This window comes from Anas acuta, chromosome 2 (genome assembly GCF_963932015.1).
Source record: "Anas acuta chromosome 2, bAnaAcu1.1, whole genome shotgun sequence".
Lineage (NCBI taxonomy): Eukaryota > Metazoa > Chordata > Aves > Anseriformes > Anatidae > Anas > Anas acuta.
The window spans coordinates 16,402,758-16,428,907 of NC_088980.1; the positions used below are offsets into that span (position 1 = coordinate 16,402,758).

The 26,150-nt window shown below is 45.9% G+C and overlaps 1 protein-coding gene across 3 annotated transcripts; it reads left to right on the forward strand.

The window, feature by feature from the left end:
- The first annotated feature begins 287 nt into the window (after positions 1 to 287).
- Positions 288 to 19,203, forward strand: MAP3K8 (mitogen-activated protein kinase kinase kinase 8). Of its 3 annotated transcripts, none has more exons than XM_068673632.1 (9): positions 288 to 435; positions 3,052 to 3,176; positions 4,119 to 4,479; positions 7,276 to 7,440; positions 8,956 to 9,217; positions 11,876 to 11,982; positions 15,262 to 15,414; positions 16,038 to 16,284; positions 17,847 to 19,203. In XM_068673632.1, exons 2-9 carry the CDS (start codon positions 3,142 to 3,144, stop codon positions 17,978 to 17,980), a joined length of 1,464 nt encoding a protein of 487 aa, XP_068529733.1. In that variant the 5' UTR covers positions 288 to 435; positions 3,052 to 3,141; the 3' UTR covers positions 17,981 to 19,203. The 3 variants fall into 3 exon arrangements, with proteins under 3 accessions (XP_068529733.1, XP_068529730.1, XP_068529732.1); XM_068673629.1 differs by lacking the exon at positions 288 to 435 and adding an exon at positions 744 to 1,443; XM_068673631.1 differs by lacking the exon at positions 288 to 435 and adding an exon at positions 1,485 to 2,648.
- Positions 19,204 to 26,150: the final 6,947 nt, after the last annotated feature.

The window sequence follows — 26,150 nt, forward strand, 5'->3', positions numbered from 1 at the left end:
AACCAGCCACTTCTGCTGCCTTTCGGGTTTCTCTTTCACCAAACGGTTCTTCATTCCGGGATGATGCAAGGGCCAAGCTGCTCAGACGTGCTCCCTGCCCTCACCCTCCCCACGATATTTGGGGCTGCTTCCACGGGGTACCCACGACCAAGGGGAGCTGTGGGGCGGCACAGCCACCCCCTCACCCCTCACCCCCGAGCCTCAGCGAGCCCCCCAGGGCCGTGAGGGCGGCGCTTGCTCTGTCCTTCCAGTAAAACGAAATAGAAACCGGAGCCGGTGCCTGCCGCTCCCCCGCCCCCGGCCGGGCCCGGGCGGTGCTACCTGAGCCCTGCCCGCCCCCGGGACTTCCCCGCGGCCGCCGGCCGGCCCGGCCCGAGCGGCCCCGGCGCTGGCTGCGAGCAGACGGGCGGCCCGGAGGCTCCCGGAGCCCCTCAGGTAAGCCTGGAGGGGGGGTTTGGGAGAGACGGGACCCCAAAACCCGGCCGGAGGAAGGGGCTCGGGGGGCTCCCAGCCGGCAGGTTTGGCTCTCCTGGAGCTGCCCCGGATGGGGAGCACCTGCCCGGGAGCCCCCCTCGGAGCCCCCTGGGTGATGCTGTAAGCAAGGATTTGGGGGGGTGGGGTGTTATTTATTTATTTATCTATTTATTTATTTATCTATTTATTTATTTATTATCCCAAGTGGGCATCTAAAGTTATGAAGAAGTTGAAATTGTGTGTTTTTTCTTGATCTGTCAACAACCCGAGAAGCAACCGAGGCTTGATCTAATTCATTTAACTTGCCATCAGCGGTGGGTGATCGCCCGCAACTTCGACCAGGAAATTATTAACCCTACAGGCAGCACAGGAGACCTTTATTTTGAATATCTCGCTGCTTGGAGGCAGTCAGCACAGCTTTTTAATTTCATTGAAGCTTTTTGGTCGACTCCTGCCACGCACGCACACATCCCAGGGGGACTCTGCGCTCCTATCCAGTGACTCTTACACTGTGTGGTGCGTGCACGTCAAAGCTGTGCTCTTCCCAGAAAAGGGGTTTTAAGGAAACGCTGTTCACGATAAATGGGAGAAATAAATCTTGGCTTGCAGCTTGCTCATGTGATGATGTTGAAATAGTGACAGAACTGGAGAAAGAGTCTTGTGCTTTAGCAACTGACCCAAGTGCTTGCTTAGAGGGTTTCTTTTTCCTGCTGTAGGTAAAAGCAGATTTTTAACTGAGAGCATAGGTAAAACGTACCTCGTGACATAATTCCTTAATTTTGGACTGTAGAGAGTAATTTGGGTCATTAGGTTCCCACCACAGGCATTAGTGGAGAATTTTAGGGGGAAAAATGGAGAACGGATTCCCTGGTGGTAAATTGACGCCTTTTTGCCAGTGGTGGAAATATAATGCATAAAGTGCTGTATAATTTAAAAAATCAGCTTCACGGAGCCTAGACACAGCTCTCGGTATGTAAACGTTTACTCCTTCGAATTTCCTAGGTTTGGGAAAAGAGACGGGCTTGCAGGTTTTCTCAAGCAGTAACAGCACAGAACTGAGGATATGCTGGTAGCAGACACCTCCTGTTATTCAGAAGGTCCTTTTGGGTAGTAGTGAGGCTGTTGAGAGTAAGAGTTTTACGCTGGAGTCTGGGAACACTTGGGGGAATAGAGCTGGTATTTAGGGAAAGCTCATTTTGCTCTAAACTCCCTGTTGTCTTCTGCATGAAAACATCAAAGAGGGAGTTGGTTTCATCGTGGTGCTTACTTGTCCATATCCACAAAGGACTAAAGCTTCTCTAGGCTCGTGTTTTTCTTCTGAAAGTCCCTAAAGACTTGTTTCTAACTTGACCTTGCTGTTCACATGCAGTCCCTCAGTTCCTCTTATGACTGGACTGGGTGTTTCTTTTCTCTCCACCCCCATTAATTGAGCATCAAAAAAGCAATGAATAAAAATCCTGCTGTGAGGAAAAAATAGAAATCTCCTTTATAATTAAGAGTAACCACTTTCAGGCTTTCAGGACAACCTTTAATTAGGGGGGTAGAACAGGAAGGTGAGATGCTAGGGGTTAGAAAACAGCTTCTGTTACTTCTTGCGTAGGTTGACAAAAACCCTGACCTCTCAGCACCCCAGATGCAAGGTCTTTGTGCTCCCTGCTGAACCAGTGCTAGCGACCACAGGGGTTCCTGCTCTGCCTCCCCAAAGCTGGGGACCCACACGTGGACCAGAGGCTGGGTGCACGCAGATGAAGCACATTACCTCCATCTGCCCAGGGCTGGGGGCTGGGGGCTGCTCTGGCAAAGCCACCACAGGGCTTTGAAAAGGTGCACGAGGTACTGCAGGCACTCCCCGTGCCTTTTCCTGTTCTGCTTCTGCCGAGTTTTCCTGCCCTGCCTTCCAAACTGGCAGCACATGGTCTGAACTCCTCTGCCATGCTAGCTGCGTCATTTTACTCATTTTTCTTCAACGTTAGAGCTGACGTAAATGCTCTCTAACCCATGAGAAATATGTGCCGCAGAGCTTCCACGTCCTTGTGGGGAGGGTAAGAAAGATAATGATCATAACCAGAAACTGTACCTGGGTAAGCTGCATTGCTTCATGGCCTCGGGGGACCGAGTCTGCTGCTTGTCCTTGAGATAAATAGGTTGTGCTTCGTTTCTTTTCTTTTTCTTTTGTAAGTATCTTCTTGTCCGGTTTTTATCTTTTGCTAAGAATAGTTGGCTGCAGTGGATTATGAAAAAGGGAAATGAGAGCTCTCAGTGTGTGGTGTGTTCTGATAGAAGAGACAAATCTCATTTTCCTCCATCTGCAAGCATGAGGCAGCAAGGATAAAACTCCAGACCTGCCCATGGAAAACTTACTTTTCACTACTACCTGGAAATCTGGATGATTACACAGTAGCTTGATTCTTTTTCACAGTCATCTTTTTCTGCCCAAAATCCCCTGTTATCTCAGCCTTGTGATTACTACTTTTTCTTTCCGTGAAGCCTGTGAAGCAAATGATCATATGAATATAAACCAGTCCTTCTGCTTGAGCTGGTCTGCCATGGCTTTATTTGTTTTGCTTTTTTTAATAGACTGCTACGGAACGCTGTGAAATTATCGGCGGCGGTAAACACGGGTTCGAGAAACATGACGGCTTTGGGGATTATATTGAGACGTTTTTGATGGTTTTGTGTGATGTAACCAGGATAAACATAAGGTAAGTGCTCTCAGACATTTACATGTCGAAAACTATTTGTGTCTGTGTATTAACGGCTGACCACGTATATGTGTTTTCCACTTGAGCAGAATACCTCTCTTTGGCTCAAGCTAGGAAACTGGGATGGGAATGGACTTCTTTGGATGTTGAATCCAGTTTCTTGGAGCTAGAAATCTACTTCAGCCAAACAGTCAAGGATTATCCTAGAAGTTATTGTTAGACATAGTGAGGGCAGAACAAACCACTGGAAACTGCTTCAAAAACTCACTGCTTTTATGCTAGCTCAGTTTCTGACTTTCTTCCTAAATCGGTGAAAATTTCGGTTCAAGTCTAGTTCTGGTCAGTCATTTGCAAAAAAAAAATAAAAAAAAAATGGGTGGTGTATCTCAGGTGGTGACTGATTTGTGCTTTATACAGTGATACTAACAGGTGCTTATTACTAGTGGATGCTTATTAGCTTTGCTCTGTGACCTTTTCTTTCTGGACACATCACGTCAATTGCTCACAGACTCTTGGGGATAAACTAATATGGTACATTTATATCTATCCCTCTTTGTCATCCATTTCCAAATAATGCATCCTTTTGTAGGCATTGAGGGTGCTCCTGCATTTTTGCATATCCAGCAAAATATAACTGGCCCATGCTTCCCTACTGTGTCAGTACCTCTAATTAAAAGCTTTGATATAAAGTAAAGTCCAAGACTAAATGACGGGAGAGGTTCACTAATAACTTGCAGAAGAATTTTGCTAGTAAAGGGTTTTTCTCCTTTTCCTCTTTACTCAGTCTACTAATGAGGATTTTTTTTTTCTTAATACAAAATGATTTTAAATCTAACTGTATATCGACGAGCCATCTGTCACTCTGATCACTTCCTTATTGCTTTGCTAAAACAAATTTGGAAGAAAAGTGTCTTCAGGTTTGTTTGTTTCTCTTTTTTTCAGGAGTGGTTTTGCAAAGTGGACAGTAATGGAGTATATGAGCACGGGTAGTGATAGCAAAGAGGAAATCGACTTGTTGCTAACTAATTTAAATATGTCTGAGGTGATAGACATCATGGAAAACCTTTATCCAGGTGGAGACCTCGTAGCGTATGAAGACAGCTTAATTACGATGTGTGAAGAAGCAAATCAAAATGAAGAACGTGCAGAATCTTTACTGTTTTGTGAACGGGAGGTTTCTTTGATGTCCTCTGTCAAGTATGGGACTGTGGAAGACCTGCTTGCTTTTGCAAATCAGGTGTCCAACACTGCAAAACAATTTAAAGGATGCAGACAGCAAGAATCTGGAATCCTCTTGAATATGGTACGTTTCTTTTCTTTTTACTTGAAAATGAGTAGGTATTAGGTGTTCAAAGTTACTCCTGAATCTAAATAAAGATCACCTCCATTCCCATGGGCAGAATGTTGTTCCCTGTGGAAGCCTGGGCCTGGAGGGAATCCCTCAGGAGATCAAATCCAGCCCCTGCAGTCTCAGGCTCTATGGAGAAGGATCTGCTGCTCAGAATGATCCGCTCTGTGTTGACTCTTGGTAGCCCTGGAGATTAGAAAACATTTCCCAGTGCTGAAGACAAACTTGAGACACACACAATTAAGAAAAAGACACAACTCTGAGGGCTTACAGGGAGAGTTTGGGAGATGGCGAGGGTTCTCCAGTGCCTTGTGCTCACGTGGTAACAGAGCTCATTATGCAAAATTCCCAAATAAAGGTCTAGGGTCTATTTCGGTAGAGCTGGTAAGCTCACTGTCTGCACAAAAATGTAAAACGTAGTAATGAGAGAGAAAGTACATAGTATCAACTGTGACTTTCAGAATTACAATATTATCTAATATCACACTCTGCTGAATGCAAGCATGGGTGTGTTGTTCTGAGCTCTGTCCATTTTTATTCCTGAAATGATTTGTGTTCTACATGCATGTGTAGATACTGGTGTCATTGAAGTTCTATTAAAAAATCATCTGTTTTGGAAACAATCAATCAAGAAAGGGAAGTTTATTCATACATGCTTGTCCTGCTGCTTTGTTCTCTTAGTATGTTCTAGATCTATCACCTAAAATACTGTGCATGCACTATGTTTTGCATGTGAGCAATGGTTGCTTGAGGCTTAATGAGTTTCTTAAGTGTGAAGCAGCAAAGGGTAATGCTTTATTCTGATTTTGAGGGCTATTGCAAAAGGGTCCCTTTTTGAACTGTAACACTGAAATGACACCAGTATTAAATGTTTCCTATACTTAGGGTAGGCACTGTTCTACATACCCAGGGTTGTTTTGCTTGGGTATTATTCCTATAGATGCATACAATTGGTATGAACCAAGTGTTATTAGGTGCACGTGACTCGTTGAGCAACTGAGGACTGGAGGCAGGGCCTTACCTATAGATGCGTTTCAACAGGCACATCTGCATTGTAAATACCTGCTGCATTTTAGTCGGGATCAGGCGTGTTTCTGATTGCCTGCTGACTGCCACAAACTGCACCGTGGCTTGCATCATGGAGAGCCTCTGAGCACACAAGCTGGATTTCTTTCAGCTGAAACTAAATTGGAAGATGATGGGCTATGGCCACAAATGAGCGTTTGCCAGGCTAGGAACTAGTCCAAAGGGAAGCCTGCTGAAATACGAATAGTGTGATGTTTCCTGCTCTCTTTTGTTCTGCAAATGCACTCCACTCACTCTGCCTTGCTTACCAGGACAGCTGTCACCCACATGGATTGGTGAATCTCAACCCTGTGAAATGCAGAAGTGCTCAGGGGAGATGCAGGGATTGGTACAGTCTTTGCCTTGGTCCTGATGAGTAGCTTGGAGGCTCATTCTGCATATCCAAAGCAGGATAACACCAAAACACCTTTACTGATAAGGCACTCTCCCCGTCAGCTAAGAACTTAACCTCACAAAATTTAACAGCTTCTAAGAATTAACTTATTTCATATATTTAAATAGTAGCCACAGATGACTGTTTTAGCAGTCGAGAAGATGCTTTCCTAAATCAAAAACACCGAAGTAGTTAAAGCACGGAGAGATTACGTGCATGACATCTTAAAAAGAAATCTAAAACCTGTAATCTTCCTAAGATGCTGTTATCTTAGGAAGGAAGGCTGACGAGCAGAGCACATTGAGACCATGTGACGGGCACAGTGATAAATATCCTTAATCTACTTTTACATGCCTTGAAGAATCTTGGTTAGCTATCAGTAAACAGGTTAACCATATTCTGGATGCTGGCAGAACTGTATATCCCTGCATTAATTGAAAGCATATTCACAGGAAAGACTACTACTGCTTTGGCTGAGAGAATATGAAGAGACTTCAGAACCAACATCAAACCTAAGGCAGGACTCATGTTGCTGCAGTTAGGACTTTGGTTTCTCTGTCATGTGCAGAGGGAGGGAGCTCTTTCAGGGGAAGATTCAGGGCGAGATAACAGACTTCGATGCCCTGAACCGCTTCCTGGAGGACCCCTCCTTGCCCTGGTGACAGTGTTGAAAACCAGAGCCCTATACATTACCCACCTAAAGCACATACTGTGATTCCCAGCCTTTTTTTCAGCTACAATATAAAACTTCAAGAAGGTGGCTGGTGAGATTGTGGCAGACCTCTTCAACTGCTTACTAAGCAGCAGAAATTCTGATACAAAATGGAAAATTAAAATATGTTCCCCTAGCAGTCCATGTGATATTAGGAAATGCTGAAACTCTTGCTCACATCATATAAGATAGCCTGTGAGTAACAGGTATGTGGCATAACAAGTTAGCAGATTACAGGAAGGACAAACATGTGCAGGTAAATCTAATAACAAGAGGTGGGTAATTTCATTAACCCAGCTGCTGTTGTTGTTGTTTCAAGACAATTAATTGCAACTTACACTTTGTGAGTTAGTCACTGGAGAGAAACGTGGATGCCTGGGCTGTGAATGGATGCCACACCTCACATGCTGTTCCCATTTGGTGTTTCTAAATAAAGACTGCTGAACAGATCACGTGCGTCGTGCACATATACAAGTGATATTTTTCTTTTCACAATGTATAAAATTAATTAGGCTTGAAGTGATTTTAACCTCAGTGTTGTTTTGCTTGTGTTTTTTTTTTTTTTAATTTTACTCCACAGATCACCCCCAAGAATGGCCGCTATCAAATCGACTCGGATGTGCTCCTGTTCCCTTGGAAGCTGACTTACAGAAATATTGGCTCTGACTTTATTCCTCGGGGAGCCTTTGGGAAGGTGTACTTAGCCCAAGACAGAGAAACCAAGAAACGAATGGCATGCAAACTGGTATGTTAGTTCAGTGGTTTTATCTCTGAGCAAACACGGGGTGACATGGTACGTGTGGTAAATTTTCAAATATGTCAGCATCAGATTCCACTGGTGGGCTGAATATTGCCCGGGTTTTGTTGGCCTACACAATGCAGGAGAAATGGACGTTTTTAAGTGTTAATTTGTTTTTGGTGTTTGGCCCCAAGACCTTAAAAAAAAAGTTTCAGCATTGTGGAAGTATCTGGTAGCCTGTGTGGCTGCCCCGCGGGCAGGCCTGCTGCCCTGTGGCAGAAGAATTTCTGCTTGTCCTGCAGCACTCGTGGAGATAGAATATCAGTGTGGAATCACATCCCTGCTGAAGGTGACAGTGAAACCCTGTTGCTACAGCTGATTCTAGGATCTCACCCTTCAGCTGGGGCCTTCAGACACATGTTTTTGTTAGTCAAGTACAATTAATGTCTCTGTGAGCTCAGCTTACACGCAACTGTCATCGCGTTTTGGACGCTAACTCAGCATAGCATTGTGAGGTGTCTCAAGACAATTGCTGAGCACCCCTGTATTTTTCTGCAAGCCAATGTTTTTTTTTTCGACTTTACCTTTCAACAACATATTCTGAATTGAGTAGTACATGTTTAGGGCCAGCAAAAGCTCAGCTGGGACACTCTCCTGTATCTCAGCACTTGTGAATGAGCACCTGTGCGTGACAGAACTGGGGAGGCAGTTGCATGTCCTTCCCTTGTGGCCAGTGTACTGATGTGGGAACGGATTTAACTTGCTAGCCCTGCATAACCCACTGCAAGGTTAAAGCTCCCTAATGCTTCTGAAAATGCAGGCAGTGTTTCTCAGAAAATATTACTGTGTTAATTGCTTCACAGCCGCAAGTTTGAGGGAAAGAGAGTAAAAAGAGTGGTAATAGCCTTGCTGTGTGTAAACAAACACTGCCTATTGCTTTAATAATCTGCCATCAGTACTTTTTAAAGAAATAGTGCTGAGTGCTCACTTTAAAGCGGATTTCCTGTCTTGGAAACTGTAAAAGAAAGCTGATAAGGATTTAATCAAGGTCAGTAATGGTCTGGAGCATTGTTAGTCTGCAGACTGTGCTGAGCGTTTCTTTGCTAGAAGCTCTGATCCACGTGTCAAATGGGTGTACAGATCTCGTGGAGCAGATGAGTGTGTGCAAAGCTAATTAAAAAAGCAGTGGGACTTTTATCTCCTTCACCAGGAAGTTTGCTTAGAGCTTTTGCGTAACCACTAGTTTTTGACAGGAATTGTTACATTGCTTTTTCTGGAAGATTGCACTTTTTACTCGGGCACAATTCCAAAAACTCTCAGTTCTGAACAGGATGTGCTCCTCTGACCTGGAAAGGAAGAACAAGTCACAGGATCAGAATAAAATCAGAATAAATCATATTTTAATAAGTGGACAGGGGTGCTTTGCTTCCCTCTTCCATTTCAATCTATAGGAAAACTACTGTTTGTAGAGATACCCTGGGTCTTGAGCTGCTTGTGTGTGGTTTTGTTTCCATCTCCTAGGTCCCAGTGGAACAGTTCAAACCATCAGATGTTGAAATACAGGCATGTTTCCGTCACGAAAACATTGCTGAATTATACGGTGCTATTCTGTGGGACGAGACGATCCATCTCTTTATGGAGGCTGGAGAGGGAGGATCTGTCATGGAAAAGCTGGAGAGCTGTGGGCCTATGAGGGAATTTGAAATCATTTGGGTGACGAAGCATATCCTGAAAGGGCTTGACTTTCTTCACTCCAAAAGGATTATCCATCACGATATCAAACGTAAGTGTGTGATTCCTTCGGGTGCTTTTTGTTGCAGGTCGGACTGGGGCTCCGATAAAAGGCCTGGTACGGAGCTGGGGTGCACTGCCTTGCGTCACAGGGAGGGAGAAACTGGCTGACGCCCAACAAATAACAAGATCAGGTTCTTAAGATAAGTTAGTTACACTATTTATTACTACTTTAGTGAAGAGGATGGTTTGCAAGTCAGAGTTCCTTTGCTTTCTTGAGCAACTCAATCTGGAAATAAAAACCTGAAGAAATAGAGCAAAATTCTCAGGAGGGATTAACCACTTTTCTTCTTCCCATGGAAATTTACCGAGTGTTTCCTTGCCCATCTTCCACTTGTGCCTTCTTTTAATAATTTTGTCTTTGTGCAGGGCTGATTCACAGTTTGATTCTACTTTGGAACTAAATACATAATTTCTACTGCTTTTTCTTTTAGCAATTCTTGGAAATTTTAACGTTTGTTTTTAAAATCCTCTGGGCATTAACATGTAAATAATCAAAGTGCATTGATATTAAACATGAAATTAATAGATTAATATTACATTGTTCTGACATTCAATTTTAATGCATTGCATGTAATTTAATATTAAATACTATTTCTCCCAGCAACTCCCCACCACTGCAGACAGATAAATGTGCCTGCCTTTCTAGTAGCAGTGCTTCTAATTAAGATGCATCTCTTCTGCAAATTCATTTTTGCTAAAAATAGATATTTTTTTTCTGTGAATTAGAAATATTCAAACTGGAAGTGTTAGGATTATTAATCAGCGGAAAGCAATTATCAAGAATTGCTAAATTTTGTTGGATTTTATTTTTAGATAATAGGGGTCAGTGCTTGGATGAAAATTAATTTTCATGTGTTTTAGGAGGATTTAGGGGTGTTATGGGGTATGTATGTGAAAGAAGCAGGGCGGGCAGTCTGTGGGGGTGTTCCTCAGCCTTGCACCCTTGGGGCAGTTTGGAGGGAGCCACGAAATCCCACTTCAGCTGATCTTAGACTCCTGTGCTGTGGGGCAAATGGTTTCTTTTCACCTCATGCTTGCTGGGTCTGCCGCCAGCACCAGGAGAGCTGGCAGGGGGCCGCAGCACAGGAGTAAGGGGCATCATGTGTGGAAGCAGGGAGGCCCCATTTTTGGCAGAAGCGGGGATTTAGGTCCCTCTAATTCTGAAATTTCAGGCTCAGGCATGTGCGGTGCCCCTGGGTGTGAACACCACGGCTTCCTGGCGATGGCCTGTAGGTGTTGGACAGGCTTTGCCTGAGGTGTCCGCACTCCCGATGGGACCCGGTGCACTCTGCCCCAGAAAGCTGACCTAAACGCCTCGTGTCGGGCAGGGCAGGTTCCCCAGAAGGAGCCAAGGTGTGTGGTTTTCCATGCCAGGCGGAGTCAGTAGAAAAGGCTGTTATCCAAACATCTCCGATTTCTTCCTCTTCTATTGAGTCTGTGGCGCTGACGCAGGAGGAGGTGGGGGTTGTAGTGCCAGAAAGGCCTCCTTGAGCCGGGAAGGAGGGGGACTCTGTTGGCTCCTAGGAGTAGGTCAGTGCTGTGGCTGATTTTAACCCTTTGCTGGGAAACTGTTAAATCATGAGTTTAATGGAGGTGTGTTGAGGAGGAGCTGTAGCAGAGCTGTCCCTCTCTGCAGGGTCCAGCTCTTCTTCCCATGTCCCACCTCCAAATCTGGCCTGGGGTGCGATCCCAAAGCATTAGCTGCCCTTATGGCAGTGCTGCCTTCTGCTTCAGTTTTTTGTGGTGTTTGAAGTCTGTACCTTCAAAGTTATCCCTACAGTTACACATTAATTTGTGCTCTTTCGTGGCACTTGTAAGTAGGCAAATACCTGGGAGATTACCTCAGGAATCCATATAACCAAAATCAAAGTTTGTTTCTTCCCATTGTGTGGTCATGGTGGGCATTGTCAAGATGGGAAATGACCTGACTTCATGGTTTTCTGTGGGGGGAAAAAGTATTTCTGTAGCATAACTTGGAGACTTTGTCTGTGTTTTGGAAAAAGTGAATACAAATGTCTTAAGGCTTACACAGAGCCTTACTTTGATAAGCACTTGATCAGAAATACAACTGCAAAGAAAGCCTGTGAGTGCAAAGCTGTGCCTTAGGCAGAGTTTCATGAAGGAGAGTGAATTAAGCTCCTAGATATTGCTGCAATTCACTGGGAGTTTGAAATTCTCTCTTTTCTTACTTTTGCAGCTGTCTTCTGCTATATTGAGCTGATATTGCTGACCGGTGGGGCTGCTGTGGCGGGGCCTGCGTTCTTTATTTCTGTCTTAATTTAAATTGCTTGGGTTAAGAAATCTCTTGGTGACCAATAGTTATGTTGTTCCTAGCATGAGCTGCACAGCATGCTCTCACTTTGGAGACAATGAAAGGTCTTCAGAGCAAGCCAGGAGCTCTGCTCAAAACATTGTTTTCTTCTTTTACACAAACCAGTCCAGCTTGATTTTTTTTTTTAAAGATATAATTAAAAATTGGTCCCAATCACTAACAGACCTGTTCTGGCTAGGAGAAGGACTTTGTTGGCTGTTGGGACTGGTTGTGCTGGTCTCCAATTTCAGGCAAACATCCAAATGAAAGTCATGTTGTGAAATAAACGCTCAACATGCTAGAACCTTAAATGCCATCTTTTTGTTTTTCTTTTAGCAAGCAACATTGTCTTTATGTCAACTAAGGCTGTTTTGGTGGATTTTGGCTTAAGTGTTCAAATGACTGAAGACATTTACTATCCCAAAGACCTTAGAGGAACAGAGGTAAGGCACTAGAGGGACAAAAACCTCTTTGTTGTATCACTCCAATTGCTGTGATGCTCAGGCTCAAATTTGGAGCTCAAGGGTAAATATATGTAATACTTTTAATTAATGTTTGATTTTAAATTTTTATAATCTCATTTTTTTAAATTTTGATCTGTTGAATGGAAACTCAAGTGTTACATTTTGAAAACCTTGTTGCCTTCTCTGCAGCCCCACTTTTTAGTGGTTATTCAATGTGAAGTCAAGGAGGAAACTGGGATCCACTATAGCCAAACAAAGGAACAATGCTCTGGGGAGGGTGGTTTGCAGCAAATCAGCTGCTGGTCACAGACACTTCAGACTGCAATTTGGTTCTTTTGCTCTGTCAAAGATTTCTTCTTGAGATACCAGCTGTGGACTGGGGTGACCTGCTCAGCACGGCAGTTGGACTCCTCCTTTGCAAACCACAGAAATGACAAACCTGTGGGTTTTGATCTCTGGCATTTCTGAGCCATGTTTCCCATATGTGTGTTGTCCTTACATGCTACGGGGGTTATGTGCTGCGTGGGTGATGGTTATCTGGTAAAATGCTTGGGCATTACAGTGAAGGAGGTGGGGGCCTTCGAAATGTTCTCAAGCACTTGAACTCTGAACACGCAGAGAGGTCCTGCTCACCGCTTGGGTACTCTCATGCCACAGTGTTTCCAGGACTGGAGCTTTAGCAAACAATCAAGCAGGGGTAATTAGCACGGATGCAATTGTGGCTTTGCTTGTCCTCTGTTGCCAGAGAAGGTTGTTCACAGGAAATGCCTCAGCTTAACTGTTGGCGCTTACCATTTTGATAGCCTTTCACAGCAGAGGCTTGTATTTGGAGGAGATACTCACATATTTGACAGAGCGTAGCACTCCTTGGCAGGGTAGGATAAACTAAGATTTCACAGAATGCCACCCTTGTTTATTTATTTTCAAGATATTTGGGAAGATACTTGAGCATTTGTTTGCATTGGCTTTCTGGTCAGAGGAATTAAGAGCTTTAAATGCTTACCGTACTGGAAGTAATGTGATTTTTTAGCATTTAATGTATATGCTTTGAATATATGTGCATGTGCATGCTGTTAATACAAAAATAGTGGGATGACGATAGGAAAAAAATGGGATGGAAGCCCTGGAGATGTGTGTAGGTGGGAAATTCGCAGGTTTGTGGAGCAGCAGTGTTCCACTCTTGGCTGTTGGAGGACAGTTCAAGTTTGTGTTGGTAAGAACAACTGTGAAAATCACATAATTCTTCACTTAGTAGAAAAAGACTGCATTGTTGAGTGCCTACAGCCATGTCCACAGAAAGCAGACAATCCATGAACCCTGAAACGTGCAGGGGCTTGGTGTGTGCTGTCTCAAGGTGAGGGTGATGCAGAGGCAGCCAGTTTCTGGCAGTGGCCATCCTGGTGTTTTGCTCCAGGTGAGAAGTAAGGCTGCGGAGAGGGTGCTGGGGAAGGAGAAGTCCCAATGCCAATTGAAGACTTGCAGGAACATCATCAATGCTGTGTATGGGGTTTTGTGCTTACGAGTTCTGTAGGTGCCCATGGTGAGCCTTGTGCAATGCCTGATCTAGTTGCCCATAAATGCCACCTGTAGTCTTTTATAGCACCATTTCTCATGTAACGTGTGTATGAATCCTCTCTGAGTTTATAAAAATGAATAGTTGCAATTCTGAGCGGAATGATTAAATGGTTAAATTTTGTTTAGCTTGTATAGAGTGAAAAATCTGGGTTTTCTGAACTACTTTTCTCCGATGCACGCAGTGCTTTACACCATGGGTGTGGTGAAGCTGCTCTGCAGGACAGGCTTTCTGCTGTGCTTCTGTCGCTTTGTTAAAGTGCAGAGGCTTCAGCTGCAAACATTGTAGGGGAAAAAAGTCTGCTGAGGTTAATGGAACGTTGAGGGTGTGCTTCGTTTGCACGAATGCTGAACTAAAATGAGGGCAGCACAAAAAATGGACCGTGTTACAGCTGGATTGTGTCTGACGGGCAGACAGCTGCTAGCCCAGTGACGGGAAGGAGCAGGAATGGGGAAATCTGGGGTTGGGCTGCCCTCTTTGGGGGGCAACCGAGCTTTAGGCCAGACTAAATCAGTTTGCGATCACAGCTTGGGTGCACATCTTTGTCCCTGCGCAGTCAAGGTGCATCTTGACCTTTGTCACACACTGCAACTGCAGACAGGTTCTGCTTCCAGGGTCCTTTTTCCTCAAGAAGGCAAATTCTGTTTGTCTCTACAAACTTCACTGCAGCTGCACTGTACACACTAATTACTTATTTTATAAAAATGGGAACTCTTTGCTTTGCTCTGTATGAAATTTAACCGTGGCAGGTGCCTTATTTTACCCTAGCTCTGAGGAAAGCAATGGACAGGGGTCGGTAGCAGCCCTAGACATCTGCCAAACGTTTGTACGTGCTTCCAACCCCAAGCTCTGGTGGCAGATGTGAGTGATTTACCGGGAAGTATTCCTGGGAATTTGCGTGAGCACGGCAGCCGCTCTCAGTCTGCAGCAGCCAGCCGTCCAACGAGGCAGTGATGATTTAACTTCCTGCCCCTGTGGCTTTTCAAGCGATGCCGTGTGGCAGGGCAGCTTGAACTAATTAAAGATCCATGTTGGCTCCTTCAGAGGGAAATGGGGCGAGGGAAAAGTGGAAACCAGAAGCGAACAGGACGGCTTGCTGACCGAGCTGTGTGTGTTGAACCCCTCCCCGTGGCAGCAGCATGGGCAGGGAGTGCCTCCTGCATCCCATCCTGCTCCTTCTCCTCCAGCTGCAGCTGCTGGGGACTTCCCTGTGAGCACCCCTGCTGCTCTGACAGAGCTGAACTTTTCAGTCAAGGGTTCAGATGGAAACCGCAGCTTGGTTTCGAGGAGATTGGAATTCCTGGTTAAAAAGGGGGTGGGAGAGAGATGCTTGCCTTAACAGCTGCTTGGGGGAGAAATCAGGACTTGAGACCTGGCTTTTAACTGGTGCCCAGCCTCAGACCTGCCCCATTTCTTAGGGCAGCGCCCCAAATGCAGGTTATTAGATAAAGGGGGGAAGAGAAGGCTAATGAAGACATGAATGAGTGTATCTGCCAATTCTGTCCAAAGAGTTGTGTATTATTCAGTGTAACAGAGCAGAAAATCTATTCCACAGCTGGTGCTCGGTCTCCAGGCTGCGGGTACCAGTGGGATCCGTGTGTGTGTCTCACACAACAGCATGTCACGCTTGGTCTTTGCTTGTTGCTTTCCTCTATTGATTAATCTTCTCTGACAATTCTTCACAGATTTACATGAGTCCTGAAGTTATCCTCTGCAGAGGCCACACGACAAAAGCAGACATCTACAGCATGGGGGCTACCATTATTCATATGCAAACTGGCATCCCGCCCTGGGTGAGCAGATACCCTCGCTCTGCGTACCCATCCTACCTCTACATCGTAAGTGCTCTCAGAAAAGCCATAGCTCTGGTTCAGTCGAAGGGTTTCCTGTGCTCTTGTTGGGAAAGCTCCAGTCATATAAAGACTACCAAAATATTTGTCAGAGAGATGATATCATCCGTTTTGCTTCGGGGGAGGGAGGGAAGAAGCGGGTTTTGATCATTTAGGGGAAGACAGAAGCTGAGCTGGAGTCATCTCTGTGGTCTGTGTTACAATGTACAGGCCTTGGGTTTCCTGCAAGGACAGGGTTAGAACAGTGTGAAACTTCATTGGAACAAGCCCATCTGTGTCCGACCAGTTTGTTTTGCTTAGAAGCTGCAGATAAAAACAGAGCTTGGCAAATTTGATTCTGTGGCTCGCCCACTGCGGCACAGAAGTCTGATGAATTTGCATTACACTGGATTTTATACTTGCTTGGAGTAGCTCTGAGTTTTGAGATTTATGATAAAATCTGCTAAGAGGTAGATTTTGTGTGCTTGCATATTCTGTTCTAATTGATCAGCACAGCTTGGAAAGCTGGTGAGTTGTAAGTGGGGAATTCCTAGACTGCTAACGCGATTATCTGTGACTTCCTTTTCCATTGTTTTTGGAATAACTGTTTCAGTCTTTTTTTCTTCCAATAGATACACAAGCAAGCTCCCCCCTTAGAGGACATTGCTGAAGACTGCAGCACTTCCATGAGGGATTTGCTAGGAGCAGCTCTGGAAAGGAATCCTAACCATAGACTGTCTGCGGCAGAGTTACTGAAACACGAAGCCTTACACCCACCCCCAGAAGATCAGCCGCGGTGCCAGAGTCTGGACTCAGCACTGTTTGAAAGGAAAAGACTACTTGGAAGGAAGGAGCTGCAGTTACCAGAAAACATTACAGGTAAATACTATCAGCCTTACTCACCTTGCACTTTGTAGATTTTACTTATTGTCAAACTTTGATTTGACTAAGTGTTTAGAAACAAGCTAGACTCAAAAAGCTTCTGGAAAGAGACCAGTAAAATCCCAATCAGATGAGGTCAGACCCAGAACTCATTAAGAGTTCTGTGAAACGCCCGTTGACTTCAACTGGGGAAGGACTCAGCCTGCATTCTGCAGCTCTGGAAGGATTGGCTCATGAAAAAGCTGTGGCAATCATTCAGAGCAGTTCTTCGTGGAGTATAGGTTGCTGTGCCAAGTTGACTTGATTTGTCCCAGTACTAGGGATGTTTTACTGATGCTACTGATCTGTTTTTAAACAAAAAAAGTTTCAACAATCACAACAAAAGTATCACTTTTTTCCTCCTTAAAGATAAGACACGCATAAAACCGTAACTGCAATGATGCTGTCCAAAGTACAAGCCCTCTGTTTTAAAAACAAAAATGACAGTAGGATAGAATTCAGTTCCCTTGTGCATTAATAATTGCTTTATTAACACATCAATAATAACATGTGAACCATTTAAAAACAAACAAACAAACAAAAATAAACAAACAAAAAACACAACTTGATGTGTACTCAGACTCAAGCCCAGGGAAGCCTGGGGATCAGTAACCTGCTAGCAGGCTTCAAAGAGCTTTTCTTCTATTTCTAAGACACGTTAGGATCATCCTGAGAAGCAGCATTTTAAAAGTGACCCCAAATACTTTATTTTATTGTGATAATTATTTGAAAAAAAATATCTATGCAAAATTTTGGGTGCTCTAGTGCATAATTGTTGCAGTGAATCCACTTAACATTTAAAGTAATCACTGCCTTTACATCTATAATGGCATTGCTCCTTCTGGATTTTACTTTGTGTGTGCATAATATTTTGACTACAGGCAATAAGAATTGATTTTTTTTTGTAAGAATGTTTGGCATTAAACTGGAACTCTAATTTAGGTGCATGAGATTCCAGGACAGTCATTACACAAGTATTCTGGGGATGTTCTGTAGCTGCAAATTTCTTCAGATGTTGAGCTAAAAGAAAAAAAAAATCTGAGGATGATGGTCCTGGGTTTGTTCTGTACTGTTACGCCCAGTGGCACAAAGAGGATGTCATTTATTTAGGTGAAAATTCCCCTGTAATGAAGGGAAATTCTCAACTGGCAGAAAACTATTAGAGTGTTGTATTTTTTCTTGCACCAGCCTCTCCTTTAGTACTGTGGCTCAGAGAATGAGGAACCTCTGTCTAGTTGTCCCAGCTGGCAGAGGGCTTTTGAAATAAATGAACATATTTGCTGTTTGCAGTAGCAAGCTGCTTACCTTCCTTTGCCCTAGAGTTACGAGCTGCTTTGGTATCTTCCATTTTATTTTATATGAAATCTATTTTATATTGTCTTTAAAAATTGAGAGTTCTAAAGCATGAGTAAATAAAAACAAATGCTAGGCCAATTATTCCAATAATGCCTGTAACTGTCAGACTGCACTAGTAGAGCTGTTTGTGCAGTAGTGACACGCTTTGTCTCTTTCCTTTTCAGATTCCTCATTGTGTACTGGGAGCATGGAGGAGTCAGACCTGCTAAAGAGGCAAAGATCACTCTACATAGACCTCGGAGCTCTAGCTGGTTACTTCAATATTGTCAGAGGACCACCAGCATTAGAATATGACTGACACCATAACATTTTGTGTCGGCAGGTCAGAAATGGACCTCTACCTCTTAGAACTTGATCTTAAGACTTGACTTTCAAATCTGTACATAAAACTATTGCCATTGTAGGCTGTAAAATGTGAATAGTGTTTAATTGCACAGATGATTAAGCTAAACCCTTTGGGGCTTTGATAAGCTGATGCCAAGCAATGATATTCGTGCGTCTGCTGGCTGACCAACAAGAAGACAGCAAAAAGAACACTGCTGGGAGCGCCTCATTCTTGGGAGATCTTCCTGTGCTGGGTCTTGCACTTTCATAAAGCTGATATTATATGCTTGCAACTATTGCCATCAAGAAAAAAAGAAAAAAAAAAAAGAAAAAAAAGAAAAAGAGCATGTGGGCCATAAGATCTGGTCTATCTGAGCTGTCCTTAGTGAAAACTTTCCCAAAACAAAGTCCTTGGTCAATCTTTGAGACCTGGCCAATCTCTGGTCATTCTTAATGTAAATCAGGACCTTCCTGAAGCTGAGCTAGTTTCTTTCAGCTGCTCTTTCAAGTCAGAGCATCACTAGTTACTGATATGTTTCGGCTTTGCATCTTCCCTGTACCCCCCGCTCTGCGGGTGGAGGGAATCCATCAGTGCATCTGTTAGCTTTGGGAGTAGCTCAGCAAGCTGGTCCTGACAGCGCGCGGCAGTGACTCCACCTGCTTTCGATGTTACAGAAGCTGCAAGGATATCTCAGCTAGTTTTCAGGGGTAGGGCAGATGTTATTTCCTACTGGTAACAGTGGACAAGCTCCAGACTCTTGCTTTTTAATACTTCAGACTTGTACATGTGTATAATTGGCGTGAGCGCTATGGTTTGGAAAGCGTGTCCTTAGTGACAAGCTGTGTTTATGTTCCTATGGAAATGGAATTATATTGTTCTCGCTGTGCCTCATTCATTTGAAACACGATGTTTTGGATGATAGTAAAACTATGTGAACTGCATAGTTCTGTACATCCCATGGGATGAGAACGTAAACTTTTATAGAACTCTTTGATGCTTAGGATGACTCTCTTTTAAGCGTTTTGTGTTAAAATGGCATACTATGTATGTTGTACACTGAATCTTTTCTGAAGCACAGTCTCTTTTTCATACATCTATTATTTAATGCTGCTCCTATCTAACATACAATCTTAAACAGATGATTTCTAGTTTGATACTGATACGGTCAAATGAATAAATCCAGCTCAGCGCCTTGAGACATGGTCACTCTGTTCTTTTCTCTTTGGAAACAGCATGGGGCTGTGATCCTTCCACCTCCCCTTCCACAGCCCAGGTACATACGTGCATTCTGCAATGCTGAGGTGTGGGGTGAAGGGTGTTGCTGACACATTTGGGACTCTAACGACAGACAACCAGTGTTTCTGACAAAATCTCACCTAGACCACGACTCTCCTTCTGGACTGCCTGAATGGTGCACAGCAGTTGTGTGCAACATGCAACAAACATGTCAGTCCTGATGGTAATTTCTGCAAAAAGTCCAGGTGGGAATAGCCAACCTGCCCCGTACTTACTGCGAAATCTCCAGATGGAGAACTGTGCAGGGGAGCCCTCCTCGTATTCATTCTGGCTGTAGCAATCTTTTCCCCAATTTCCCTTCTGAAAAATTAAGATGTTTATCCTTGTTAAAACAGTAGCTGGATGTTACAGAAATGCTTATCAACTATTGAGATACCACAAGGTAAGAATTACAGGCTCCTAGGGAGCTTGAAAAATGTTATGGTGATTTTGTTGTTGTTTAATGTGGTCCTTGTCTTCCCCCCACCCAGCCAAACAATTCAGCATGGGAATCTGCATGTGGGGGCAGGCTCACTAATTAAAATTTGTTCTGAGTGTATGGCGGGTATGTGTCTTCACACCATGCAACTAATATCTGATCGGGCTGTCCAAAGTAATTACACTTAGCGTGGTGCCAGATATCGGTGATAAGGTTTGGCTGAGTGAACCAGTAGCTCTTTATGGTCACATCCACAGGTCTAAACCGTATGAGGCTGCATGATAAAGAGCACCTCCGAGGCCTGGTACACAACCAACAAGTAGCTGTTCAGGTACGCCAAGCACCAAGTGGTGCTACCAGCACTGAGAACTTTCTAATAGCTGAGGGTGATATTGCAGGTGAGCCACAGGATTTCTCTCCAGCATCACATCCCAGGCAGATCGTGTCCCTCGGCGTATCCCACAGTGCTTGTTCCCTGTGCACTTGGAGCGATGGAGGCGGAGGGATGATGGAGAGGGAATGGAAAGGGGTGGTAGGAAAGCTGCCATCGGGGGGATGGCTGGTCTGCCCTGAGCAGTGGGATTTTGCAAATTGGTTGCCTTTGTGTTAATGCCTGGTGTGTAGTTTCATTTTCTCCTGGGGGAATAGTGAGACCGATGCTAAACACAGAAGAAAGTGTAAGTGTGTGGAAAAAAACAGCTCTGGGATGCAGAGCAAGCAAAACACGGTTTGGAGCCAGAGCATCCTTTTCTTTTCCTTACAGGAAAGCCCAACCAGGTGCATTTCTAAAACTATCCCCATGCAAAGCTAATCATCTGGGCGATGGAAAAACAAGTTCTTTATAAACTCTGCATACCGGCAAAACTCAGCAACGCCCAAAAACTCCAGACAGACCTTGGGAGTGGCTCGTTACGGTCCCGGGGCTGCACGCACACTGTTTCAGGCTGGCCACTGGCATAGCCCTGCTGTCTGATGCTGGGGCACCGTGACTCACCAGGGAGGAGACGAGCAGTGGCCCCACACCTCCCACAGCAGGCAGCAGTGCCTGCCACCTGAGCTGCACCCTGGTACAGGGCAGAAGGTGGGCTTGTCTGGAGCAGGACCGGTGGGAGAGGAGGGAGGAGTGCCCCAAAGGGAGGTGTGCAAGGGAAAAGGGCTGTGCCTGCATCATGCAGCAGCAGCGGCACAGGCACCCAGGGATCCACTCCAGGGATGCTGGCTAAGGGACGTGTCTGAGAAATCGTCCCCAGCCCTGTGCAGCTATGGCTGGTCGGAGTGGCTCCTTGCTTGCTCACAGACCTGCTGCGGCAAGGGCACGTGTGCTGCATCCCCGTGGTTCCCAGTGGAGGTGGTTTAGAGTGCACAGAAAACCAGGCTTCACTGGTTCATGCACTTAGCCAAAAACCGTTTTCATGTATACATTGGGTTATTTTCAGGGAAACCTGAATCATTTTCCGTGTAAGAAAAGATCTTTTCATGCAAGCAAGGTTACCCCTTGAAGTCAAGTTGGCTCCCCCACAGAAATATGAAAACATCCTTGGCTGCACCACATCAATAACTCATCTTGCCGAAAGAGCAACATTTCAGGGAAGGGGAACGACCCAAATAATGATAAAAATGCTCAGGAAGTGCTGGCTCCCTTTCTGCACGTTTATGCAACTGCTACCACAGCTAGGGTTTATTTTCCAGCTCTGCAGCAAGACTCCAGCATTAACCGTGGAGCCATCTCTTCACCTTCCCCGTAACACACACGAATAAGCACACGTTTGATAAGAAGTCAGAAGTGAGGTGGAAGGAAGAGGCCTCGAGGTGCGTTCACATCTTATGGAGAGGCGTGGTATTTCCTCCTGCACCCATTAAAGCTGTGCATGGGGCCAGAAGCATTCCTGCCTCCATGACGAGCGCGGGGTGACTTCCAGCTCTCATTTCTCAGGCAGGTGCTTGGGCAGTGCTTCACATTCAGCCAGACTTTGGTGCGTGCCCGGCCCATGTGCCTGTCAGCAGGTCCCTCAGTGGGCAGGCCACAAGCAAGAGTCCCTTCCCATGCAGACCTGCAGGCCGCACGGGCAAGGGGAAGCTGTTTTCTCCATGTGTTTGACAACCACAGAATGGTTGAGGTTGGATGGGACCTCTGGAGGTCACCTGGCAGATGACCTGATGTGCTCACAAAGCCCACTTGCCAGGACATTTGGGGGATGAAGCCAGCACGGTCAGAAGGCCTGCTGGAGATGGTGGGCAACACAGGCCCTTCATGCCCCAGTTTGCAGGAGAAAAATTCTGCATTTGGGCAAGGAGCTGTGACGTTCCTCACAAACTTCAGTTGTAAACTGGAATTTGCCTTCTCATAGACTTCAACTTTTTGCAGTGCTCAGTATTTCAGTTGGTGCCATTCCTCTAGGTCTCACAACAGTGATGATTCTGGTACTTCATTGCGCCTTTTTGACCAGGAAAGGTCTTATTTATATTTAGGTAGTGGTTTCAGTGAACTGGGTAGTGATGCTATGTGAAAAGCCATCAAGGCAGAGCCAAGGTGCTCACAAGAGCAACCGGTACCAGAATCCCTACGGACATCTCATCTTCTCAGCAACGATAACGTGGTGCCCTATTTGCCAACACCGTCTCAGACAACATCACCTCTGCCCCTGAAAGATTATGAAATGAGGCAGAGGTTATGCACCAGGGAAACACGCCAGGGACTGGATCCCAGCCCGCTGGGGCTGACTCAGCCCCACAGCATCCCTCCCGAGTGCTCCTCTCACCAGCGCCAGCCCGCGAGGCTGTGACTGTGGCCCTGAAGTCACACGCTCGCAGTGACATAACAGCTTCAGGCCTGGCTTCCAAAGCCGTGAGCAACCAACTGGGCACATAAGATTGCACGCACATTTGCGAATCTCATCTATAAGGCCAGTCACCTCAAGCTTATAAATCGGTATTTTTTTTTTACAGATACGGGATGTGTTTTCAAAGCGTGAATGGGCAAGGCCCTGAACAACCAGCTCTGACTTTGCAGTCAGCCCTGCATGGAGCAGGGGTTGGACTCAAGACATCTCTTGTTGGACTCAAGACATCTCAGGCCCTGCAGGCCTGTTTTTTGGGGGGCTGCACACATCAGGAGAAGGCTGAGCCATGCTGCACCCCATTGCCTGGAAGCACCCAAGCCTCAAGCACAGGATGAGACTTGGCACAACTGTGTTGTCCCCAGGACGTGCTGAAGATCAGAGGAGGCCTGTGAGGCTGGCTCCAATGCAGGATGCTGGGGAAGCTGAAAGCCATGGGATCAGGTCCTGTACTCCCCACAAACCAGAGCTGAGTGGCCCTGGCAGGAGCACGGATGTGCTGCTGGCACGCAGAGCAGAAGGGTGACAGATTGTTTATTTCCACTTTCCCAGCACTGTCAGTGCCTCCACCTCTTCTTTCAGGACATGAGGCAGTAAATCCAAAGTTGTTCCACCGCCAGCTCGTGAGTCAAAGCCATAGGGTGATGCATCTTCCAAAAGGGCACCGGGGAGGCAGAAGTGGAGAAAGACACAGGATGTAGTCCAGCTATATCAGTCTGTCTAATGCACTTATCCATAACATGAACACAGGTTTCTCTTTTCCTTGAAACAAATCCCCCCTGGACCTCCATCCTGCACACTCCTTCACACAGATCACTAGCTAGCAGCTTGCTCCCTGCTAGGCTGATGTTTTTATGCTTTTCACCCAAGCCTTGTGATGTCTCTGTGGTGTTACACAGCTAGCAAAAGAGGAAAGCTGCATGCATTCATTGAGCCTGCTCCTTCCCAAGACCCAGCCCTAGCAGCTAAGCTGCCTTTGGCCACTCAGACACTTGAGCTCTCAGCTATTCCCCTGTGGCAGGATCCTTATAATTATCCCCACCTCCTCCTCGGCAGCCAGTGGCACAGACCCAGGCAGGCACTTCAAAAACTCCACATGGGGCATGTTTGCTCCACATCTGCTGGGACAACAGATAGCCACATATATTTAGGGAGCTATGTTCCCCCTGGCAGCGAGCTTCACATAGCTTCCCATCACAGGGAGGTGCACGTCGGCTCCTCCACAGCCCCCGCAGCCCCCCCAGGCTCACTCCAGCTGCTTCCCAGCATCACGCTGCCGACTGCGCGGGCATGGTGCCAGGGACAAGATATCTTCCTGCATGTGTCCCGGTTTGTAAGGGGCTTCTCAGCCACATGCGCTGGAGGCTTCATCTTACTTCCTTGCTGTCAGGAGCCAAGTGCAGCACGGTGTTTTGTTTATTTGTGCCCGAAGCTTGTCTCACCTTTCACAGGATGGGGAGGGAAAGGCTGGTGCCCGAGAGCAGCGTCGAATCTGGAGGAGATGGGAAGGATGTTTCAGTAGCAGCAGGCTCTCTGTCTCGAGCCCTCCTTTGCTGTGGTTCCCCAGCCCTAGAGGGGCTTTCCACAGTGAGGTTTTGTGGAGTCCCTGTGGGGACGGAGGAGATGCCCCGGGTGCCAGACCTCACCACAGGCCAGCTCATCTCCACGGCTGCAGGTGGAGGGGAAAGCTCCAGCGCAGGTCAAAACGAACAGAGTGAACCTACAAGATAGAGAGGAAGTGGTTCAGAGGCCTTAAAGCTAGGAGGGCTGGTTATCATCTTGTCTAACTTTGTGTATTACACAAGCTAAAGGTCCTCTCACAGAAAGTCCCCCAGTCCTCTTCCCTCCCTTGCTCCCCGGAGCAGGTGGGGATGAAGAACGGTGGAGGAAACACTTCAGGGACAGGAGAAGGCCTGAATGCCAGGGCTGTGTGACACCAGCTGCAAACAGAGGCCTCGCAGACCTCAGCCATGTGGGGGTCTCCTCTAGGTCCTGCTCAATCCCTTGGAGGCACTGAGGGGACAGCAGAGGAGTAAGCCTGGATGCTGGGTGGGCCAGGCGGTGGGGATGCCTCTGAGCACCCCAGGGCTGCAGTACCTGGAGCAGAGGGACTTTGGGCATGAAGGCAGGGGCAGGCTGGTGACCCCAGCAAGCGGGTGCCTCCGTTTTGTGCCCCCCTTGACGACTTTCTTGGAAAAGCCTGTCTCAGGGTGATGTTTCCTATGTACAAGAGCAGTGCAGAAATGAGCTGGCAGAGTGGAAAATTTACTTTAAAAAACACTTTCAGACTTCACCTGAATGCAGAGAAAATCTCTCTCTCTGTCACATTTTCAGGTGCTTTTCTCTACTCTGGGAAGTCTAAGCTGGTTTTATTTTAAACCCTTCCAGCTGGGGGATTTCCTGAGAGCTTGAAGGAAGAAAGTGTCTGGAGCCAGATCCTAAAAAGGACTTTGAAACTGAAGTCCGGCATCTGATCAGATGATGCCAGGCCTCCATCATATTTAAAGCCTCCTCTTTTTTTTTTTTTTTTTTTTTTCCTTTACGCGCAAACTTCCCTAGAAACTGGAGGAAAACTTGAACTAATGAGAAACTAAGAGGATGTAGCAAAAACACTGTCAGGGAAAATGTCTGCACAGCCCTGCTGGTTTGTGCAACACCCCCGACACTGCTACATCACGCAGCAGACCTTGCACAAAAGAGGAAGGGTTCCTGTGGTGAGTTCTTTCTCCACTTAATTTAACCCATGCTTTCCTGTTTGTTTTGATGTCTTTTGGCTAGTGTGGTTGCCTCATGGCAGTTTTCACTTGCCTCTCGCACTGTGAGACATGCAAGGCATGACCCCAACTGCTCAGTCCCTTTTCAAAGTCTCTGCAGGTTCCTGCTTGCACGTGAAAGGACATTAACTCATCCCGTCAGGGATGCAGACTTTCCAATCTTCCTCTTTCTCTTGAGGGGCATTTTTCCCAAACAGCTTCTGCATTTACTACTTGGTGGATCACAAAGAATATGGTCAATAAATTTGCCTCTTACACCTGGAAAGGGGATGGCCCTGCCAGCCCACAGTCCGTTCCCTGCTGCTCTGGCTACCAAGGGCTCTGTGGTGTTTCTCTCCTACGTGACTTGTGTCCATGCATGCAGTCAAACAGAGACCTCTTTGGCATTCCCTAGCTGACCATCCAGACACCTGGAACATGCATGAGCATACGCGGAATATGTGGGAATATGTGGGCACTTCTGGTTCTGCAGCAGAGGACATCCCTGCTGGCTCTGCATTGTGGTTCATCAAGTCCAGGAGGAGAAAAACCTCCTGGCTACCACCTCCAGGCCATTGCTGTCCTTTTTTGTTTGTTTGTTTGTTTGTATTCCTATTCAGTAATTCAGGAGTCGAAGTTCCTCTCCAAAACTGCCATTATTACTCCTGCTCTGATGAAACTTGGAGATTGTTATCACAATGCAAAACTGACCCGGAAGAATTTATGACAGATTTCTAAAACTGCCCTGCTAGCACTTAATGACCAGCTCAAAAAAACTGATTTTTACACAGATCATAATTTTCCAGTACCACTCTCTTTCCTGACCTCTCTCAACCCTA